The 24,626-nt window shown below is 33.4% G+C and overlaps 1 protein-coding gene across 4 annotated transcripts; it reads left to right on the top strand.

Annotated features, from left to right (window-relative positions):
- Positions 1-1,972: 1,972 nt before the first annotated feature.
- On the top strand, positions 1,973-7,597 carry LOC131616835 (trehalose-phosphate phosphatase A-like). 4 transcript variants are annotated; one of them, XM_058888286.1, is made up of 12 exons: positions 1,973-2,400; positions 5,042-5,501; positions 5,589-5,729; positions 5,809-5,880; positions 6,067-6,171; positions 6,274-6,330; positions 6,424-6,525; positions 6,631-6,708; positions 6,789-6,858; positions 6,943-7,013; positions 7,093-7,185; positions 7,276-7,597. In XM_058888286.1, the coding sequence occupies exons 2-12, from the start codon at positions 5,214-5,216 to the stop codon at positions 7,336-7,338; spliced, it is 1,140 nt and encodes a 379-aa protein (XP_058744269.1). In that variant the 5' UTR covers positions 1,973-2,400; positions 5,042-5,213; the 3' UTR covers positions 7,339-7,597. The 4 variants fall into 4 exon arrangements, with proteins under 4 accessions (XP_058744269.1, XP_058744271.1, XP_058744270.1 ...); XM_058888288.1 differs by lacking the exon at positions 1,973-2,400 and adding an exon at positions 4,525-4,641; XM_058888287.1 differs by lacking the exon at positions 1,973-2,400 and adding an exon at positions 4,533-4,653.
- Positions 7,598-24,626: the final 17,029 nt, after the last annotated feature.

The raw sequence follows: 24,626 nt of genomic DNA, 5'->3' as shown, positions 1-24,626 counted from the left end.
CACACATTCTCCACTTCCCAAAGCTTTCTTGACTAATACAACAATAGAAAACCATTAAATATACTTTACTTTGAAAACAACGTTGGCATACGGTAAACCTTGGATTATCTTCGTAGTTGCTTCAACCTTGTCAAAAGATTTTATGCCTTCTTCGTGAAGACACATATCAGATAAAGGGATCCATGTTCAATTAATGGCAAGCCACACTAGGGTTTATGTCGGGGACCTCGTTAAGACAAACTGCAAAGAGATCAACATTTTCTTTGAGGTACTTAATAAGCCCATACTTCAGTGCAGACAGTAACTAAGTTTTAATATGGACCGACTCTGATGGATTATTATTGAGCTAGACGATCTCAACGTTGCCATCCGAAATTAGCCTTAAGGTTCTCACTTAAGCTTTTATCGGTAGTCTGAGTTCATCGTTTCATTATTTTGTCTTCTCACACATCAAAGTTGACCGTACTGATGACTTAACATATCTTATTCCTTTTCTTTCTAAAGTAGCGATGATCGTGAGGAGGCTATTTAGTATGGTTTCATATATGAGGCAAGCTTTACGGAGATCGACCAAAATGAAAACCAATTTTTCGGGATCATTATGATATTTCATCTTAAAATGGTCCGTAGATGCCGTTGCATCTAATGCCGCGAGAACAGTTTCCCAAGGACGCCATTGTAGATGCTTTCACAAGGGATCACGAGGAAATACACATTCACGGTCATCTCGTCATTCTGTTCTCTAAAAGTGACTGAAAGCTCGATAATTCCACATGAAAGAGTTAATGAATAATTTAATGCTAAAGACACCGACTTCATGGGACTTTAAATCTCGATCATGTAACCATTGTCTCAAGAAGACTCTAATGTACATCAGATCGCAGGAGCTCCCGTCATTATTGAGGATTCTAGGTACAACCAGTGGAAGTGTTGCATTGGGAGTCTTATCCATTTTCTCACGGTCTTGAAACTCTAAAATAAGTCTATATCTTCATACCTTTCGTTTCGATAAGTGAGTTGAGAGAGCTTCGTGGTAGAGTTTCATTCTTGCTAAATGATCTTTCATTGATTGAATAAACGAATAGGACGAGAAACTTGTGATGTATTTAGTAGTTGGATTGATATTCATCATCTTCTTCGAGTAAGCTGAAACTCGAGAGTCTGTTAGAAATCTAATAGCTAGTAGTCGCTCGTAGAGTGAATTAGATATAAGTGCATTGAACCTCAACCTTTTCATAGATGCACCTTTAATCGATTAATTCAATATCAAATAATTGAATCTATTTGTCATTGGACGCAATGCCGTGCCATAACACTTTATTTTAAAAATAAAATTAATGAAATGCTTGTAATATTGGTACCGTTTGTTTTGGCTTTTTTTAAAAATGATTTTTATAGTGTTACTAAATTTTGTGAATTTTTTTTTTACAAAGAAACTTTTTATAAAAGATTCAAATGAAAATTTTGTTTGAATAGTTATTCTTAAAATGTGATTTTAGGTATGTCATCTATTTGTGGGAAAAAAATTTGGATATCAAAATTTTAAAAAATCACTTAATTTTGAAGCTATTTCAAATAGATTTTCATAAAAATCATTTTTGAAATACAACTTTTTGAAAAAATTATGATTTTGACTAAGTTTTGGTTTTCAATTATGTACTTCTATGTTATAGGATGTCAAATTAAGTGTTTCATTTTAAAAAAAACGAATATAAAAAAACTTGTAATATTTTAAAAAACGGTTTTAAAAAATCTATTTTCAAAAATACAAAGAAAAAATCCATTTTTTTAAAGCTGAAACAAACTGGCCCATTATGATATTCACCGAGAGAGTACATTATAGAGTACTTATATAAGCGCGTGAATGAGAATGGGAATCAAATTGATGACTTTGAGGTTGTACTTATTCATTTATTTTACAAATTGAAGTTCAATTTTTCATTAATTTTTATTGGTGGTGTTTCCCAATTCAACAACCTTCATCAGTTTCCTTGTAAAGCACGTTTGGGTGATTCTCAAAACCCTATAAATACCCAATCCCCCATTTTCCCCATTCCTTTCCTTCCCTCTTCTCGCCGCATTCTCAACCCATTTCACAGCTCACACCATTTCTCCCCTCCTCTTGTTTCTCTCTCAACACCTCACATTACCTTCCCTCTCTCTCTCTCTACGCTTGTTTGGTTGCAATAATTTCATTCCCAAAACGCATTTTCCCCTTTTGTCTTTTTCTGGGTTTTCTATTTTTCGACAACCTAACTAAAAAAAATTGCATTTTTCCGTGACCCTTTTATTGGATTTATTTTGGGGTTTTAAGATTAATCATATTTGAAATTGCATTGTGAAGATTGATTGATGACCAATCTCGTTTCTTTCTTCCCGTGGTTGGAGCTCGTTTTTTAGGTATGGTATTGTTTCTTTCTCTTTTTTGTTTCCCCTTTTTCTCATAACTCTCAAAAAGGTATATCGTATATGATTGGTTTTGTTTTTGTTTCTTATGAAAAGATTATTATGTAATTTGGATTCAAATTTATTCAATGTTGTGTTTTGTTTGGTGATGATTGGTTAATTTCTTCAACTTTCAAAAGGGTTGGTGCCCCTTTTTGACTTGTGAATGTTTCGTGTTACCTTTATTCTTTAATGATTAGTCAATTTCGTATTAGTATTGTAAAAGGTTTAGCGGAAAGTTCAGAATCTATGTCGAATCTATGCCACCCGGGCTGTATTTGAGGGTGTGCAAAACGGGTTACCGCACCTGATCCAAATTTGTCACGATTAAAACGTAGCTACACAGGGTCTCTGGTTAAACCGTGGTTAAATAAAACCTTTATTTGTTTTGTCATGATTAAAACGTAGCTAAAGAGGGTCTCTCAGTTAAACCGTGGTTATATAAAACCTTTAATTATTTTGTCATGGTTGGACTGTGCTAATCTGCGTCAAAAAAACTTAAAAGACAGATAACATAAATTTAACTTAATTGAAAAAATCATCTTATTTTCTTCCTAATGGTATAATTATCTACTTTGACCAATAGTTGTGTGATTGGTTAATTCAGTTATTGGATTGATTCTGATTTACGTTTTGCATAGGAGTTGTTTTTGATTAAGCTGATGTGATGTTATTGTTTTCACACTTTGATTATTTTGAGTCTAATTGTTAGATGTCTCCATCATGTTAGCTTTTTTGAATCATCTAGATTGTAAGTATATACAACATAAAGAAAAATGAGTATATAAAGTCAAATTATGAAGTCTTCATCATTGATTGTTCAATTTACCGGTATTCACTTGTTCTTTAGAGTTTAATTTTGAATAATTGATGGTATACAAAGTTTAGACAACTTTTTTATTCCATACAACAATGTTTTATTGTTATTCTATTGTCATTTTGTGTATTTAGTTAAAGAATCTTTATTTAATTTGTTAGGGGTCCATATCTATTATTAACATCCATGCTTTGTAGGCCCTTGTTGTATGGTTGTATATGATTTTGTTTTTCTTTTCTGTGTCCACTTGGTGGGGTAGTACTACTTTACATTATGCAGAAAATCAACATTAGTTTAATTGTTTTTCGTTAACGAATTCTTGAAGATGTTGAAAAATTATTTTCTTCCATCGTCGTTTGTTTTTTATTCGTGATTCTTTAAGTACTTTGGTGGGTCTTCAAAGTTATTCTGCTTCATGTTATTTACCTGTGTTGCCGAGTTAGTCTGTTAATGATTAAGGTTATTATCATATATTTGTAATAGTGAATTCAATGCAACTTTGTTGTAATAATGAATTCATTGTGAAAGATCGTAAAACTCGGATCGTTAGAGCACGGTATGTAAGATCCTATCGAAGGGAAAATGGAAATTTCATACGTATATATACACGACATACACAAAAACAGGAAAGTTATAATATATGCAAAAAAACCTAACATGTTTTTTTTACGATCTTGCTTCAAAAAGCTCAATCTTGACGATCTTTCTCTGATCGTAGCACTCTCAGGCATCCTTAGCACGTAAGATTTTACGATTTTACAATCTAGCACTCGATCTTGACTATACCGGTGATAATCATACTCTACGTGATATGAAAACTAACTAGTCCTTGTTTTTTAGCAGCTGTTGTGGTGTACAGTTCTATAAATAATAATTGAGTATACAATCCCAAAGTTGTTTGTTTCCATAGTTAAGTGCAATTGCTAAAAGCAAGCAAAAGTTTTCAACTTTCTAGTACAGATATTTTAAAGATGCTTTTTCTCTGTCATTCTTTTCTCATACTAGTACCTGAATTTACACGATCCAACGACTCGTAAATTACTCAATTATAGCTCAAGGCCAACCTCAATAATGTATAGTTGTCAATTAACGCCAACTTGTACTTTGTGTGTTTCATATCTTTATGTCACTCCAAGTAGGATAAGCCTCTTTATTTGGATTTTAGCGAACTGAATTTTTGGACCAATCAATAATTGGAAGAATCCTGTTACACATCGTTCCTTTTTTTTACTTTTCACTTTTTAAATTTTACCGCTTTTATTGTTATAAATGGCTAATAAAATGTCATACTTTGTTATGCTTTTGTTAACCGAAGTTCTTAGTGCTGTCTCCCTTACTTTTCCCTCCATGCTCCCTGGTTTCGCTTCAGGTTGCTTCAGGTGTTTTACAGTGTAATATTTATAGCATCTTTGATTTTATTAAATTTATGTTGACCGAGTCATTATCGCCGCACTGTTTGTTCTCACATCCATCGGCCATGCAAGCTATTTTTCCATTTCCATTTACAACTCAACATTTTTTTATTTTAAAAACTCATGTTTGCTGGTTCTTATTTGCAACCCGTTTATCGTTTTGTTAGTTGATAGGAAGATGAAAAAGTGGACTCAAACTTGATTTCATTTATTCTGTCTCTCGGTATTCTGTGATTTTAATCTAACGTTGTAAAATATCAGACGCTTTATCGTACCAGACTTTGAACGTGTTTCGATTTTCTGTGATTCATGACTGACAATACAACTTTAATTTAATCTAAAATCTATGATACGATCGATATTTCAGGAGCTCAACGGTTGATGGACTGCTACCCCAAGAGTAGTGACAAGAAAACATTGAAAAGGTGGTTTTTTATCGATAAACGAGTTGGGTGAAAGTAGAAGTTTGATAAATATTAGTTTCTTCTTACATTATTCCTTCTACGTGTGAGTTGGCTGGCTTGCGAAACCTGGATCCTATGGACATGAATTCGAATCATACTCCTGTTCTCACGGATACTGCTCCGATAACAAATTCTAGGCTACACGTGCATTCCAGTTTGTTGCCTTATTCCCATACCGGTGCAACCTTTTCACATGGTATGCTATTGAATATCCCAAGGAAGAAGACGGGAATTCTCGAAGACGTTCTTTGTTGCAATTGGTTGGATGCCATGAAATCATCTTCACCTCCACCGAAGAATGTAACAAAGGATGTTAATCACGGGTTTGCATCATCTGAAACTGATCCTTATTTTAACTGGCTGGTATTGCATACACTCCTTTTCGATTAGTATTCGAGTTCTACTGTGTTATTTATGTTATTTCCTTCTTTAATATTGTAAATTTTGCAGCTAAAATATCCATCTGCCCTTACATCTTTTGATCAAATTACGAACTATGCAAAAGGAAAAAGAATTGCATTGTTTTTGGACTATGATGGAACTCTTTCACCAATTGTCGATAACCCTGACTGTGCTTTCATGTCGGAGAATGTATGTGATATTCTCATCCATTTTACCTTTCATTACTTCTATTCTTCCTACCCTGTTTCTGATTACGTAAATTCCGCAGATGCGCACTGCTGTTAAAAAGGTGGCTGAGTATTTTCCAACTGCAATAATTAGTGGAAGAAGTCGCGACAAGGTAGTAAAATAATTCTACCTAGCATGATTTTCTTTTTCTCATAATTTTTTTTGGGTAACAAAAAGTTTAGGTGAGTTGAGTCCTTGGGAGCTCATCAGGGTCAGCCAGGCCTCGAATCTCAAAAAGCGCCGAGAGCTTTTTTTTTTCACAACTTGCTAACTTTCTTACTACCCTCTATTGGTTCAGGTGCATGAATTTGTAGGACTAACAGAACTCTATTATGCTGGTAGTCATGGAATGGACATAATTGGCCCTGTTAGACAATCTCTATCTGTAACACATAACAAGCAGGTACTGCGGTTAAACTTCAAAGTTTCTACCTCTCATCCAATTATGAATCTGTTCGAGTTTCTTAATATTTTGAAGCCTCTCTTACGATCTTCAAAATTTCAGGGAAAAAAGGTTAATTTATTCCAGCCTGCTGCTGAGTTCCTTCCTATGATTAATGAGGTGGTTATTCGAGAAATACTACTAGGAATCATTTTTTTTAATGTATTCCTTTTTATTGGAATGTTATATACTGACCGACTTGTGTTTTGGCAGGTACTGAAATCTCTCATTGAGTGTACGAAAGACATCAAAGGATCGACAATTGAGAATAATAAATTTTGTGTATCTGTTCATTACCGCAATGTAGATGAGAAGGTATAGGCTTCCGTTCTTGCGTTCGATAAATTTTCTGCAACATTGATTTTTATATCACCCTTTTCATCAACTTATTACATGTTATGTTTGTATTTTAATATCCAGAATTGGGATTTGGTGGGGCGACGAGTTAATGATGTTCTAAAGGGCTTTCCACGTTTGCGGTTAACTCATGGTCGCAAGGTAAAAGCCATCTTTTGACTCCTTTAGGACAATCAATCTTCGAAGCTCATCTAAAGGTTTGTTTGCTTTGTCTTGTGTAGGTTTTAGAGGTCCGGCCTGTGATTAACTGGGATAAGGGAAAAGCCGTCACGTTTTTACTTGAGTCACTTGGTGAGTTCATTTTGTGTTTCTTTAGTATATGGTTCTGAGTTCTTTGTTTTATGCAGTAAATGACATGAGAAATATTGTTTTTAGGACTTAACAATTGCGACGATGTGCTTCCTATATATATCGGCGATGATCGAACTGATGAAGATGCATTTAAGGTAACATCGAGCTTGCAGCGAAGAGGTCGTGGCTTGTTCTTCTAGTTTCACTTACTGATTATGATATTAACTGTAACAGGTTTTGAGAGAGGGAGATAAAGGTTACGGGATTTTAGTGTCTTCTGCACCAAAGGAAAGCAATGCAACTTACTCTCTTCGTGATCCGTCCGAGGTAATTTACATTTTAACTAAACTTGTACATATTTACGATTACTACGGGATCATGACTTTTCGTATTTACGATGACATTGTGTTTTTGCAGGTCATGGAATTTCTGAAGTCACTTGTGGTTTGGAAGTCAAGCCCCTTAAAAAGCCATATATAGTGTATAGAAGAGAACATACTCAGCTATAACTATATATAATATACAGTTAGTTTTTTGGATTTGTTTTTTGTTTTTTGAAAACATTCCAAGAAGTTTCCTGGAGCGTGTTTGCGCACAGAAAACCTCTTGTGGTAGCAACATCGCTGTTGCTATCTGTTAGTTTTGCTCAAAGCTCCAGTGGTAACTGTAAATTCGAGGCTCATAATTATCGTTGTATAAATCTTAAAGAATTAAAGAAAATGTGTCGATTCTGTTTTTCTGTGTTTGGTTCATTATTGTATTGGTGGTGTTCAATAGTTGCTTCTGTTTTGTTCATTATTTAGTATGTATTTGGACAATTTGAAAATCACAATGAAGGAACAGAAACTACACATACTAAAAAACATATATACCAGCTTGGTGAAACTACACATACTAAAAACTATATATATATATATATATATATATATATATATATATATATATATATATATATATATATATATATATATATATATATATATATATATATATATATATATATAAGTTTCTCAAAATTACGGTCAAACTACACATACTAGAAACTATAAGTAACAACTTCTCAAAATCACGGTGAAAATATTATAGTAAGTATATCATTTGATCAGTTCAACCATTGAATTAAGAATAATAGAATGCAATAAAACAAAAAAGGTAAAGTACAAGCTTTGAAGTCTTTCTCATGGCTATATCCAATTCCCTACATGTGAAGGACCCAATGGCTTAGACATAGAGAGATTTGTCTGTTGCTTGTTAGGGTCGGTTAATTGGAAGGGGCAAGATTGTGTGGGAAAAGCCTCTAACCAATGAGGTATGGTGTTGATATTGATGTGTTGGGGATGGAAAAGTACTAATAATGGGATATCATAAATAAATTGCAAGAGGTATTTGAGTATGTGCAATGATAAAATTATATATTTTTTTTAGTCAAATAGTTTAATGATTAGACTCGGACACTTTTAAGTAGTTGAAAAGTGAAGAGTTTCTTATTGAAACAAAATATATAGATATGAACAAATATGAAAATTTCTTTACCCACTTCTTACCCATCTCTGACGAAATTATCAAAATACTCCTTATTTCGGAAATACATTTCCGAAAATGTACTTTTTATTGAAAAAAAAGGTGTTTTCGAAAGTGCATTTCTGAAAACACGAAAAAAAGGTGTTTTCGGATATGCATTTCCGAAAATACCCCCTTTTTGAGTTTTCGGAGATGCATTTCCGAAAACACCCCTTTTTTGGAGAGGGAGGTGTTTTCGGAGATGCATATCCGAAATATTCCAAGACCAAATTAGTCTTGGAATGTTTCGGATATACACTTCCGAAATAATTCAATAATTATTAAAAAATTAAAAATTATATTATTAACTTATATAAATCAAAAACATCTTAATTTCATAAGTAAATTTTGAATTATATAAAATTAAGTATAAAATTTATTCATTAAATAAAATTAAGACAAAATCTTTTTTTAATTTTTTTAAACTAAATAAAAAATTATAACTCATTTTTAATTATGAATCAGAATAGAAGTATATAAATATATAATCATAATTATTAATTTGGTAAGTGAAATATATAAATATATAATATATAATTGTATTTTATTGTGAAAAAAATATATAATTGTATTTTAAATAATTGTGAAATTTTTTTCAAATAATGAATACACGTTTTAATAAACGTTATATTGAAATAAAAAAAAAATTCTGACCTTCAATCAAATTTTGTTATTTTTATTTAAATAAACTTATATTATATATACTTTATATACACTATAAAAATTGTTATATTTTTAAATAGTGCGTTAAAATATTAAAATTATATAAACAGTAAATAATAAAACAAACAAGGATTAATGATTAATCCAAAAATATTATATAAAGTGAACAATGAAATTGATAATATTTTGTAATCATTTTTAAACATTTTAAAAAATATTATATATATTTTTTATTTTTACATATTTATGTGCTTATTATTCATTATTTATGCACATTTTGAGCATTATTTTTTATTCTATTTAAAATTGAAACAATTTTATTATTTACTTTAATTAATTGAATATGATTTTTTTTTAAAGAAAATAAAAACGTGAGTTTTGTTTTAAAATAAGAATATGTTATTTTTTTATAAAGATTAATCTTGATTTTTCAGAAATATTTAAAATCACGTATTTTTTATAAAAATAAAATTTATTTATGTGTTAGAAAAAGTTGGAGAGATTTATTTAATTTTATAAGAATTAATTATGATTTGATAAGATAAAAATTATATATTACTAAAAGTAGAAAAAACTATTTTAAGTAAGAATCACGAATCACTAACTTGTTGTTTCTAACCATTGGATTAAAATAATATCAAAGGTTATAAATGAGTGTAATTATAAGTGTAACATATTGGTGTAATTTGAGCCCTCCTCTATATAAATATATAAATATATAATAATTATTATAAATTAAAACACTCATTTCTTTAATTTTTATAATTATTATATAAATATATAATATATAATAAATTTTATAAATATATAATAATTATTATAATTAGCATATAAATATATAAATTAAAACACTCATTTTTTAATTTTTTTTATAAATATATAACAATTATTATAAATATATAAATAAAAAATTATAACTTATTTTGTAAGTGAAATTATTTTAATTTTTTTAATTAAAATTATTTTAAATTTTAAAATATGAATTAGGATAAAAATATATAATAACTATTATTCATAACTCATAAATTATATCAAAATATATAATTATTATTATTCATTACTCATAAATTATATCAAATTTATGATATGTGAATTAATTAATATCCTAAAATTAATTTTTGAGATTTTTTTAGATTTTTTTTGTTGTTTCGGAGATACATCTCCGAATTAGTCAAAATCCCAATTTTTGGGATTTTTTCGGAAATCCACTTTCGAAGTTTGGAAAAATTTAAAATTTTTTTTTTTCGGAAATGCATTCCCGAAGCGGGGTAAAATGAGTTTTTCGCTGGGGGTGACCCCCATAGGGAGGTGGGTAAAGAAAATTTCTAAATTAATTAATTATCAAAAATTAATTTTTATTATAAGTAAAATTGAAAAATATATTCAAACTAAAACTTATAATTTAAAATAACTTTAGTTAAAATTAATTTTACTAAAAAAACATTCAAACATGTGAATATCAAGTTGGTTTTAAGAGTTGTAGACAATTTTTACCAATTTTTGAATGAAATTGGTTTGTTTCACCGGAAGGATTTTCGGTGGTGGATTCATAGAAAATTACATTTTTTTCTTACTGCTTGATTGGAAAAATTAGACTTTTTCCAAAGTAAATGTCTTATCTTGACAATTACTTTAGATAGAATATCCATGAGGTCAAATTCTTTGTACGAGTGGTGGTGGTGGAATCCTAATCCTCTACAGTCATGAAATCACACGGTTCTTGTTGTTAGTATATTTTGGAGGTCAAATTGTTGTCATTACATAACTCAATTTTATCTCTTTTCACAATTTTTAGTCAATTTTGCCTAAATGCATGGCCCTGCAGTCCTATGTGAGTGTAGAGGATCTAGGTTCACGGTGGTGGATCTTGAGGGGCTTTCCTATGTCTTCTATAAACAATTTTAGAGAGATTTCTATCCACATATTTGTCACTTGTGACTTAGCTGCAATCCTCTAGTGTACGCTTTTTAGTTGACATGGTTAAAAGTTGGTCCCTTCTAGAGAGTTTGAAATTCTGACACTTAGGATAAAAGTCAAGGCTGATGTCCTAACACCAAAATATAATGTCTAGACAGATGTTAAGACATCATTTGTTGATATAATACTTTTATCAAAACTATAAATTATGCAGAAGTAAATTGCAGAAGGTAAAAGACACAATCAATTGTTAACCCAATTCGGTGCAAATCACCTACTATGGGGGCTACCAATTCAGGAAAGAAATCCACTGTGATAGTATTAGTTCAAAGCTTAATAACCCTAGTTTACAACTTATAAGCTAATTACTACCTTGTGCAACTTCTACCTATGACACTCTTAGATATGAGATCCCCGTCTAACTTCCCTCAGCACACCCCTGTGATTGTCAACAACAATAACAATTGATAGAAGACTAACTTCCAATTACACAAATTACACTCTTGCTTAAAAGTTCATGAGTGAATCACAATGAACAATGAACAATCAGTCAAACTCTATGTATCAACATGATACATGAGTGACATAAAAAAAAACAATACTCTAAAAAGACTCCCAAAACCGTAAGACTCCTGCAACAATAATTCTCCTTATTTTTCTTTGTTTCTTCTTCTTAGGTTTAGTCTCCTCCTTTTATAAGCCAATATAGCCATTGGACTTGGATATTCAATCTGGCTAAAACCTTCTGCAAATAAAATTAGATCATATCAAATCTAATCAAGTCTTCAAATGCAAGGAATAAGGTTTTGAGATCCAATCAAGCAAATCAAATATTCTATTATCTCTTCAGCTTTGAAACGAATCTCCAAAGAATCCAATCTTTAATGCGCTGCTTGATTCACAAATAACAAAACAAATCTTATGGAACTATAGTAACTAATCTTCCAGAAATAAAAACAACACAGGCTACAATGTCGTAGCAACATGTTACGATATCTTGTCCAACATCTTGTTGAACTAATTGTTTTACCAAAATGCAGCCAACAAACCAAAACCTAACAATCTCCCCATTTAGCAATATTTTGGCTAAAACAATCTTTGCACAAAACATCCAAAAAATCTAGGAGAGATACACAATCATTAGTATTTCAAATATTCATTTTCATAATAATGCACAAACAAAATATGAAATACATCAGTTCACAGAATCAGAGGCAAACAAAAACATTCAGAGTTATATGCACCAACCTCTTACAGAGAGACCCAGCCTCACACACATATCACACGAGATTACAAATCCATAAAATTATAGATACCAAATGTCATGACATCCTGTCTCATATCATAGAACCAACAACATAGTACACAAGCACTATGACCCCTGTCATAGTACTCCATCTCAAGAGAACATCCAAATATTCATGAATTGTTCAAGTTCACACATATCAGCTATAGCAACAGAAACAATTCCTCTAAGAACAACATAGATCAAGCAGACATATCAAGCATGACAAACAATCACGCTATTCCTAAATAGTTTCATACATAGCAAGCAACAACAAAGACTTCTCTTCATAAGCAGTAGTACAGTCCTATCATTTATCAACATGTCAAGACATTTGACATGGCAACACTCTTTACTCCTAAAAGACCAACACTTTACTTTCCCTTTTTAGAAAAAAATTGACAAAAATAAAGTAAATATACAAATAAAGTTGGAAGCACACAATATCAGATGGAACTTATGATTCCTCAAAAAGGAAGATGCCCAGTTCACTCCTAAGCTTTTCATATTGATTTTCATCCAAAGCTTTGTTGAAAATATCAGCCAGTTCTTTTTCAATAGCCTCACGCTCTAGGGTAACAATTTTTTCCTCAACAAGATCCCTAATAAAATGGTGAAGGATGTCAATATGCTTTGTCCTGCCATGTTGAATGAGATTCTTGGATATGTTGATAGCACTAAGATTGTCACAATACAATGTCATGACATCTTGCTTGACATTGTACTCTTTTAGCATTTGTTTCATCCAAATTAGCTGAGAACAACTACTCCATGCTGCAATATACTCTACTTCAACAATAGATAGAGACACACAATTTTGCTTCTTGATGAACCAGGATATAAGATTATTTCCTAAGAAGAAACAACCTCCTGATGTGCTTTTCCTATCATTAGCACTCCTTGCCCAATCTGCATCACAATACCCTACCAGTATAAAATTAGAACCATGAGAATATAACATGCCATAGTCACTAGTAACATTGATGTACTTTAGAATCCTCTTGATTTGGTTGATGTGACTTATTTTAGGCTCAGCTTGATATATTGCACAAACACCTACATCAAATGTGATGTCAGGTCTGCTGGCTGTAAGGTATAACAAGCTACCAATTATGCTTATGTATAGACTTTGATCCATATTAACATCTTTTTCATCTTTAGATAGTTTCAAATGAGTAGGTGCAAGTGCCCTTTTGTGACAAGCATTTTCCATACCAATTTTTTTTACAATGTTCTTGGCATACTTGCTTTGAGAGATGAAGATAGAATCATCCATCTGTTTTATTTGAAGTCCCAAAAAATATGTTAATTCACCAACAAGACTCATCTCAAATTCAGATTGCATTTTCTTAACAGAATGTTGAATCATCTGGTCTGACATCCCTCCAAACACAATGTCATCCACATATATCAGAGCAATAATGAGTTTTCCATCCTTCTCTGTAACAAACAAAGTCTTGTCTATTCCTCCTTTCCTGTACCCATTGTTGACAAGAAATTAGGCTAGCCTTTTATACCAAGCCACGGGGGCTTGCTTTAGTCCATAAAGAGCCTTCTTTGAAGGAGTGAAAAACACTTAGAAAGGGGGGGGGGGGGGGATTCAATAAGTGTAACTTCAAAAACTTGGAAGATAAAAACAAAGAACACAATTATTTTTATTTTGGTTCGTTGTTAACCAAACTACTCCAGTCCACCCCTAACGAGGTGATTTACCTCAACTGAGGATTTAATCCACTAATCCAACTGATTACAATGGTTTTTCACTTAGATACCCTCTAAGTCTTCTAGAGTCTACAGATCACAACTTGATCAATCTAGGAATCCTTTTACAATCAATGTAAAATAAAGTTTACAAGAGTTTGAATGCTTCTAATAAAGCTGTAATTGTTAGAACAAGAAATGTTCTGATCAATATTCTTAGTTTTGATGATAACAATGTATATGAATTTTGTATAAGACAATGTGGTACTCTAATCCTATGTATTTTCCATTTCAGGAAATATATGATGAGTATGCACAATTCAACGCAAGAAGCACTGACTCAGAAGGTTCAAGTATGCAACATCAGAACATTCTCTCGCAAGACATCAGAAGAAGGTCAAGCAGAATCAGAACATGGTCTATTGAAGCATCAGAAGAACTTGAGTTCAGAAGCAGAAGCACTGAAGTTCTTATGGTATCACGCTAGAAGCACTTCAAAGTCAGAAGACAAGAAGATGCTCTGCACCAAGCTGTTGACTCTGATTAATTCAAACGTTGTATCTACAAAGATCAGATCAGAAGCGAGTACAAGATGGCAGGCTACGCTGACTGAAAAAAGGAAAGTTAGAAGCTATTAAAGGAAAATTCAGTTAAAGCAGGAAAAGCAAGGCTCGAGGTAGTTGACAAAAGAGTGAAACATTAAATGCAATGCTGTACGGATCACGCAATGCATTAAATGCTCCCAACGGTCATCTTCTCAAAACGCCTATAAATAGAAGTTCTGATGAGAAGCTGAAAACACAACTCTTGCGCAAAAATACAGAAACGCTGTCAAATTCAAAAGCTCTCAAACTTCACCTACAACCTCACATTACTTTTGTAATATCATAGTGAGATTTAAGCTTAGAACTTAAGAGAAATATCACAGTTGTGATTATAGCTTATTAAGAAGCATTGTAATACTCTTGTAAGAATTTGTTTACATTAATTTGTAAAAGGTTCCTAGAGTGATCAAGGTGTGATCAGAATACTCTAGAATACTTAGAAGGTATCTAAGTGGAAAACTATTGTAATCAAGGTTGATTAGTGGATTAAATCCTCAGGTGAGGTAAATCACTCTAAGGGGGTGGACTGAAGTAGTTTCGTTAACAACGAACCAGGATAAAAATCATTGTGCAATGGTTTTTATCTTAAGAGTTTTTAAAGTCACACTTATTCAAACCCCCCATTTCTAAGTGTTTTTTCTATCCTTCAATTGGCATCAGAGCGCCGGTTCTAAGGTGCAAGCACTTAACCGTGTTTAGAAAAGATTCAGGAAGAGAAAAACACTAAGTCAAGATGATTGAAACTCCACCACCTACATCTACATTTGGCTCTGCTGAGCAATACAATGGAAATGGTAACAATGGCTACACCACCTAGATGGTGACTTATGGGATCTTATGGTGGATGGTTACCAAACATCCAGTGAAAGCTAGTGGAGTGAAGCTGACAAGACAAGAAATGAGTGATGATCAAAAGAAGCAATTCAAAAATCATCACAAGTCAAGGACTGTTTTGCTGAATGCTATCTCTCACGCTGGATATGAGAAGATATCTAACAGGGAAACTGCCTGTAACGCCCCGAATTTAATTAACTATTTAATTAAATTGATCGAGGATTTATTCATTTGAAATTAGTTGAAGTCGAGGTTTATCGGTATTATTCTACAAACGTAATGGATTAATATGTTGATTTGAGCAGTTAAGTTATGGTCAGATTAATAAGTTGGATTAGTCAGAGATGTACAATTACGAGTTGGTATTAATTAAGTTAAGGAACAATTGTAGTTGGGGAATATTATTGGGAATAATATTCGTTATGATAGGTGGTTATTCAATTATGTGTGTTATTTGGATTAATTGAGTAATTAAAGAGAGATTATGAATTGGGCCTAAGTGAAACAAATATAGAATATGAGGTTGGATTGTGGGTTAAGCCCAATTAAGAAAATAAGGATAGTAGGAGAGTTAGGGCTTTAGAGACATAACTCTCATTTTGGTGAAAGAAGAGAAAGAAGAGAAAGAGGGGAAGGAAGAGGGAAAGCTATGGCATGAAGAGGAAGAGCTCCATTGAAGGAAGTGAAGCTTTTGCTAAGGTAAGGGTCGGGTTCTTACTCTCTAAGGGTTGACATGATAATGAGTATGGTAGAGATTAGGTTTCATAATTGAAATCCAAGATTGTGTTGCAATGTTGATGAATGTGGAATTGATAATGTTGTGTATGCTTTCTATTCTTCAATTTCAAGAATTTAGAAAAGTTAGGGTTTATCAACAAGTGTATGAATTTATGATTTGATATGTGTTTTAATTGATGTTTAATGATGTTATGATGTTAGAAGACCCATAATAGGTGTTATAATTGTGTTTATAACATGTATTCTATTGTTATTCGTGATACTTGGTGTTTTCCAACTTGATTGGGTTGAGTTTAGGGGTTTTGGGATGGGTTTCGTATGCTGTTTTCTGTGTTTGGGGTTTTCTGAAAATCGCCAGTTCGCGCCGCGAACTGCCTGGCAGAAACTCAGGAAAAATTGGATTCGCTCAGTTCGCGCCGCGAACTGCTTGGCAGAAATTTGGGAATATTTGATTCGTTCAGTTCGCGCCGCGAACCTTGTTGGCGCCGCGAACCCTGTTTTGCAGAACTTTTTCTAAACTTTGAAATGATGTAACTTTTAATCCGTAACTCCGTTTTAGGCGCCGTTCGAAGCGTTGGAAAGCTAACGCAATGAACTATACCATGATGCAATAAAATGATCCATATGATATAGTTTCCTATTATGTTTATTAGGATTAAGTAATGAACTATGTTGTGTTAATATATGAAGTATGCTCCTTGCGGTGAATTGACATAACTATGTTGTTGTATAACTTGCTGTATGTTTTCTTATGATGATACAATGTTATTGAGATGATGATAAGTATCTTCCTTATGATGAATGAGATAATGATGTATGTGATGATATGCATGATTAATAAAGATGTTGTATGCTATATGCGATTAATTGTGCGTATTTGATATGTATCAGTCGACGATGATGCCATGCGATGACTTAACAATATATATGAAATTGAATATAACGTATTATGATGATTACTTGAATTAAGAAATATGATGAATGTGTTGATGTTGTGGAAATATGATGAATTGTTGATGTTTGTTATAACATGATGAATTTGTTGTTGTTGTTAACATGATGAATTTGTTGTCGTTGTCGCTAGTATGTGGAAATTGTTGTTGTTGTCGTAGAACGCATGGTCAATGTTGATAAGTTGTATTGTGATATATTGTGAGGTGGATTATTATTGTATGATGATGCAACAGAGTGACGTGGTTGACAAGTGATGCATTCTTATGAATGATGATGATTTTGTTGTTGTTGAAGTTCGAAATTATATTGATAATGTTCGATGGTGATTTAAATGATGTTGTGATGTATTAATTATGTGTGTTGTGTTTGTGTGGATGTTACATTTATTGAGTCACATCCATTGCATAAAGAGACGATGGCCTTAATGGCAAAAGCGACGGTGGCCTTGATGGAAAATAGCGATGGTGTGCCCAATCGCAAATTTTGAGACGGTGGGAGTTTTACTCCAATGGTACCACATGCATTTGCATAAGTCGAGTCACATGTGAATTGCATTTGAGTCTTATTTTATTATGTTTGTGGTGATGTGTTGACTTGATGATGAGATGTTTATCGTGATGTGTTGGGATCTTACTTGTGAATTGCATATATTGTCATGGTTGATTGTTGACATTGTTGCCATTCCATAAGTTGATTATGTTATTTGAATTGTTGAGTCGATGATCTGTTGTCGTGACATGATGATAGCATAATTGTGAATTTGAATATGTTGTCTTAACTGATTAATGATATTGTTTCCGTTTTGAAAGTTATATTATATTGATAAGTTGTTTTGCGGTGAAACTTGTTGTAAGATGTTATGTGATGCGAAGTGGTGAAATTATGTATGATCTATATCTCCTATATTATTTATCATGCATTCCTTCATATTGTAAGATATCTCACCCCTTTGCTGATATTTCCCCTACCATGGGAAATGGGCAGGTACTCAAGATTAGTCGTGGATGTTCGAGGTTATTGATGTGAAGTCTTGATGTTGCTTTATGGCAAGTCGAGTCGGTGTCTATTGCTCTGATACGTAGCACTCGGGGGGATTAGTCGTTATTACTTCATTATTGTATGTCATGATGACACTTGTGTTAAGTTGAATAATAAAGATGTTTATAAGTTTAAGCTGTAAGTGGTGAATGAGGTTTTGTTCCGAATGCTATGTATCTTTATTAAATGCAATATAAGTATGTTTGTTTGGTCAAGTTGAATTGTGACATCCCATATTTGATGAATATTTTAAATGCACTCTGATTTTCGCTTATAATTACGGGGTAGATTTGGGGTGTTACAATAGTGGTATCAGAGCAGGTCGGTCCGTCCGGCCAATATTGTCTAATGTTGTTTATTCCCGTGTACGCGACGAGTGTGTGAAACACTGTCGGTACTTGTTGTCCTTCTGATCGTTTGTCTGCAGGAGTTGGTTGAAGCTAAGTGGGGGAGAAGCTATGCTTCTCGGTTATGTTTCAGTTGAAGGATGTAGTATGCTGCTGAGGGCGACAGTGCAAGTGTTGTTGGAGTTTGTTGTTTCCTGAATCGAAGATGACTTAGATTTAAGATTTTTGTTGCTAATTAAGTGGAGCATCTTGAGGAAGAGGATAAGTAGGAATTTTTGATGTTCACTTCTCGAAGGATAAGGAGTTGTGTAGAGGTTGTTGGTATGCGAGTATGGTGCAAGGTCCTGATGTTCTGAAGGTAACTGTAAGTAATGAGAATAAATTCTAGAAGATGGAATTTAGAAAGTGCGATGTTCCAGTGCTGCTGATGGACTATGAAGTTGTTGGTTGAGCAACCTTGCGTAAGACGTCGATATGGGACCAGTGATTAAAAGAAGTATCGATGTAGACCTTGTTGTAAGATTGTTGCAAGTGATTGAAGCGGTATTAGAGCTGTTGAAGTTGGGAAACGTTTTGTAGCGCGAGTAAGAATTGGAAATGCGAAGAGATGAGCATGATTTCAATAATAAGAAGGGTGGGTAATGGTTTACATGAATTTTATTCTGATGTATCGTCAGAGGTGTTTTAGAAGGTGTTGCAAGACATCGGTGTTAGCAATTTCGGATGATTTTGGAAGATTAGTGAATTATGGAATTATAGTACTTCTGGTGATATGAGTACAAGTTGGAAAAGAATATTATTAATGTTGGTAATGATGGTTTATACTCCATTATGGTTGTCGGCTATCTATTGACAAATTGAGGACTTGATCACCCTTAATCTCTTGTTGATAGTAGACGGAATCGTGATTGGATGACATGGACGTATCTTTCTAGCTTGATAGTGCGTAGATGGATGAATGTTACGTCGTGAAGATAGTTACTCTCTAGTTGGTGTGAATTAACGGAAAAGTATCCATGAATGATTAAGAAGTAATGAACAGGTCAGAGAAGCTGGTTATAGGCGAGATAACATCGCAAAGTGAAGGATTTAGAATGTCGAGTGAACAACGATTTTGTGATGGATGTTTAAGGAAGTCTGAACTAGATTAAGACTTGTAAAACATATGATTGACGGAAAGATATAACGTGGACAGTGACTTAAGATGGATTATCAGAGTTGCGCATCGGATGTGTAAGGTGGCGCAATTGCTATGCGTGTGTGTTTGTTAGAGGTGAAGAACTAGGTATCGGAAGCCTAAGAGGATGATATGTTTTGATCTGCATGTTTGATTTGGTGAGTGTTGAGATAAGAACGATGTATCGGAGATATGGTATTTTCTCGTGAATACTTGCCGAGTTTATAAGGATAATATAAGGGATGTTAGTTGATGGTGGAGTTGGGTGTATTCGTCGAGTAATCTTGTTAAGTTGATGTTATAGTGATTTGGTTTTTGTTGTCATGATATTGTTGTTGGACTCTGTAAGTAAGAAGTGATATTTCGTACTATGACTGAGTTGAGTATGTTGGCTATGTTGATGTCACTATAGGAGTGATACAACAAGGCAGAGAGAGAGTTGTTGGTGTTTGTTGAAGATTATCATGTATAATCAAGGGAATGAAGGTACGTGTGTGTTCTGGTGTTGAGAATGATGTTATTACGATGATGGTGTGGTGTTGAACACCCAAGTATGAGAAGGTTATGGTTTGTACTACCTTAAGGATCATATGTCAAGGTATTGTTGAGCAGTGATGACTCTGTTGCTAAGTTAATGAAGTGAGATTGTATCTCCATGTATAAGCGAGTTGAGGTTGTTGCTACCATAAGTATTGATAAGCCGGGAGGTTCCTGAGGTGGTTGGTAAGTTGTTAACGAGTATGTTGTTGAGATGTCGAATAATTGACACTGGATTTAAGTCAGATTGAGTTGTTTTGGTAGTCGAAGTGTTGTTAAATGCAACTGAGGATTGGAGAGTTGGAAGCGAAGTTGAGGACGGTTATGTTGGATGGATTTTCGAGGACGAAAATATTCTAAGTGGGGGAGAGTTGTAAAGCCCCGAATTTAATTAATTATTTAATTAAATTGATCGAGGATTTATTCATTTGAAATTAGTTGAAGTCGAGGTTTATCGGTATTATTCTACAAACGTAATGGATTAATATGTTGATTTGAGTAGTTAAGTTATGGTCAGATTAATAAGTCGGATTAGTCAGAGATGTACAATTACGAGTTGGTATTAATTAAGTTAAGGAACAATTGTAGTTGGGGAATATTATTGGGAATAATATTTGTTATGATAGGTGGTTATTCAATTATGTGTGTTATTTGGATTAATTGAGTAATTAAAGAGAGATTATGAATTGGGCCTAAGTGAAACAAATATAGAATATGAGGTTGGATTGTGGGTTAAGCCCAATTAAGAAAATAAGGATAGTAGGAGAGTTAGGGTTTTAGAGACATAACTCTCATTTTGGTGAAAGAAGAGAAAGAAGAGAAAGAAGAGAAAGAAGAGAAAGAGGAGAAGGGAGAGGGAAAGCTATGGCATGAAGAGGAAGAGCTCCATTGAAGGAAGTGAAGCTTTTGCTAAGGTAAGGGTGGGGTTCTTACTCTCTAAGGGTTGGCATGATGATGGGTATGGTAGAGATTAGGTTTCATAATTGAAATCCATGATTGTGTTGCAATGTTGATGAATGTGGAATTGATAATGTTGTGTATGCTTTCTATTCTTCAATTTCAAGAATTTAGAAAAGTTAGGGTTTATGAACAAGTGTATGAATTTATGATTTGATATGTGTTTTAATTGATGTTTGATGATGTTATGATGTTAGAAGACCCATAATAGGTGTTATAATTGTGTTTATAACATGTATTCTATTGTTATTCGTGATGCTTGGTGTTTTCCAACTTGATTGGGTTGAGTTTAGGGGTTTTGGGATGGGTTTCGTATGCTGTTTTCTGTGTTTGGGGTTTTCTGAAAATCGCCAGTTCGCGCCGCGAACATTGTTGGCGCCGCGAACTCCCTGGCAGAAACTCAGAAAAAATTGGATTCGCTCAGTTCACGCCGCGAACCCTTGTTGGCGCCGCGAACTGCTTTGCAGAAAGTTGGGAATATTTGATTCATTCAGTTGGCGCCGCGAACCTTGTTGGCGCCGCGAGCCCTGTTTTGCAGAACTTTTTCTAAACTTTAAAATGATGTAACTTTTAATCCGTAACTCCGATTTAGGCGCCGTTCGAAGCGTTGGAAAGCTAACGCAATGAAATATACCATGATGTAATAAAATGATCCATATGATATAGTTTCCTATTATGTTTATTAGGATTAAGTGATGAACTATGTTGTGTTAATATATGAAGTATACTCCTTGCGATGAATTGACATAACTATGTTGTAGTATAACTTGCTGTATGTTTTCTTATGATGATACAATGTTATTGAGATGATGATAAGTATCTTCCTTATGATGAATGAGATTATGATGTATGTGATGATATGCATGATTAATAAAGATGTTGTATGCTATATGCAATTAATTGTGCGTATTTGATATGTATGAGTCGACGATGATGCCATGCGATGACTTAACAATATATATGAAATTGAATATAACGTATTATGATGATTACTTGAATTAAGAAATATGATGAATGTGTTGATGTTGTGGCAATATGATGAATTGTTGATGTTTGTTATAACATGATGAATTTGTTGTTGTTAACATGATGAATTTGTTGTCGTTGTCGCTAGTATGTGGAAATTGTTGTTGTTGTCGTAGACCGTATGGTCAATGTTGATAAGTTGTATTGTGATGTATTGTGAGGTGAATTATTATTGTATGATGATGCAACAGAGTGACGTGGTTGAGAAGTGATGCATTCTTATGAATGATGATGATTTTGTTGTTGTTGAAGTTCGACATTATATTGATAATGTTCGATGGTGATTTAAATGATGTTGTGATGTATTAATTATGTGTGTTGTGTTTGTGTGGATGTTACATTTATTGAGTCACATCCATTTCATAAAGAGACGATGGCCTTAATGGCAAAAGCGACGGTGGCCTTGATGGCAAATAGCGATGGTGTGCCTAATGGCAAATTTTGAGACGGTGGGAGTTTTACTCCAATGGTACCACATGCATTTGCATAAGTCGAGTCACATGTGAATTGCATTTGAGTCTTATTTTATTATGTTTGTGGTGATGTGTTGACTTGATGATGAGATGTTTATCGTGATGTGTTGGGATCTTACTTGTGAATTGCATATATTGTCATGGTTGATTGTTGACATTGTTGCCATTCCATAAGTTGATTATGTTATTTGAATTGTTGAGTCGATGATCTGTTGTCGTGACATGATGATAGCATAATTGTGAATTTGAATATGTTGTCTTAACTGATTAATGATATTGTTGCCGTTTTGAAAGTTGTATTATATTGATAAGTTGTTTTACGGTGAAACTTGTTGTAAGATGTTATGTGATGCGAAGTGGTGAAATTATGTATGATCTATATCTCCTATATTATTTATCATGCATTCCTTCATATTGTAAGATATCTCACCCCTTTGCTGATATTTCCCCTACCATGGGAAATGGGCAGGTACTTAAGATTAGTCGTGGATGTTCAAGGTTATTGATGTGAAGTCTTGATGTTGCTTTATGGCAAGTTGAGTCGGTGTCCATTGCTCTGATACGTAGCACTCCGGGGGGATTAGTCGTTATTACTTGATTATTGTATGCCATGATGACACTTGTGTTAAGTTGAATAATAAAGATGTTTATAAGTTTAAGCTGTAAGTGGTGAATGAGGTTTTGTTCCGAATGCTATGTATCTTTATTAAATGCTATATAAGTATGTTTGTTTGGTCAAGTTGAATTGTGACATCCCATCTTTGATGAATATTTTAAATGCACTCTGATTTTCGCTTATAATTACGGGGTAGATTTGGGGTGTTACACTGCCCATGACATATATGAATCATTGAAAATGACTCATGAAGGAAATGCCCAAGTCAAGGAGACTAAAGCTCTTGCCTTAATCCAGAAATATGAAGCCTTCAAGATGGAGGATGATGAAAACATTGAAACAATGTTCTCAAGATTTCAAATCTAACTGCTGGATTAAGAGTTCTTGACAAGGGATACACAAAGGCTGATCACGTCAAGAAGATCATCAGAAACTTGCCAAGAAGATGGGGTCCTATGGTGACTGCATTCAAAATTGCCAAGAACCTGAATGAAGTCTCTCTTGAAGAGTTGATCAGTGCTCTGAGGAGTCATGAAATAGAGTTGGATGCTAATCAACCTCAGAAGAAAGGTAAGTCTATTGCGTTAAAATCTAATTATAAAAAATGTACTAACGCATTTCAGGCTGAAGAAGAAGATTCTGAAGAATCAGAATCAGAAGAAGAAGATGAACTGTCCATGATATCCAGAAGGGTAAACCAACTCTAGAAAAGCAAGCATAGGAAGTTCAAGAACTTCAAAGGTTCTAAGAAGCTTGAAAAAGGAGAATCTTCTGGAAGCAGAAGATATGACAAGAAGAAGGTCACGTGCTTTGAATGCAATGAGCCAGGACATTACAAGAGTGAGTGTCCAAAGCTTCAGAAGGAGAAGCCCAAGAAGAAGTTTCATAAGAAGAAAGGTCTTATGGCAACTTGGGATGATTCAGATTCATCAGAATCAGAATCAGACTCTGAAGGCGAGCAGGCAAACATTGCGCTGATGGCCACAGTTGATGATGGATCATAATCTACATCAGAATCAGATTCTGAAGAGGTATTTTCTGAACTATCTAGAGAAGAGTTAGTTTCCAGTTTAATAGAACTTCTGGAACTCAAGGCTCATCTTAGTATCAAATACAAAAGGCTGAAAAATCTATTTGAATCTGAAACTAAGAAGCTGGAAGTAGAAAATTCTGAACTGAAGGAAAAATTTTTAAAATTATCCAAAGATGTTGGATCTCCTTCTGACTCAGAAAAGTCTATTCCTAGTCTGAACCATATTATTAAAGAATATGACTTGAGCTTTAGGAAGTTTTTATCTAGAGGTATTGGAAGAAGTCAACTTGCCTCTATGATATATGCT

The sequence above is a fragment of the Vicia villosa genome, linkage group LG7 (genome assembly GCF_029867415.1).
Source record: "Vicia villosa cultivar HV-30 ecotype Madison, WI linkage group LG7, Vvil1.0, whole genome shotgun sequence".
NCBI lineage: Eukaryota > Viridiplantae > Streptophyta > Magnoliopsida > Fabales > Fabaceae > Vicia > Vicia villosa.
Note: the sequence above shows the minus strand (reverse complement) of the source record. Positions and strands in the feature narration are given on the sequence as shown.

Coding starts and splice junctions, on each gene's coding strand:
- LOC131616835 (XM_058888286.1), top strand. CDS start 5,214: ATGGACATGAATTCGAATCATACTCCTGTTCTCACGGATACTGCTCCG. Junction 6,172..6,273: donor CTGTAACACATAACAAGCAG/GTACTGCGGTTA, acceptor TCAAAATTTCAG/GGAAAAAAGGTTAATTTATT. Junction 7,014..7,092: donor CTGATGAAGATGCATTTAAG/GTAACATCGAGC, acceptor TAACTGTAACAG/GTTTTGAGAGAGGGAGATAA.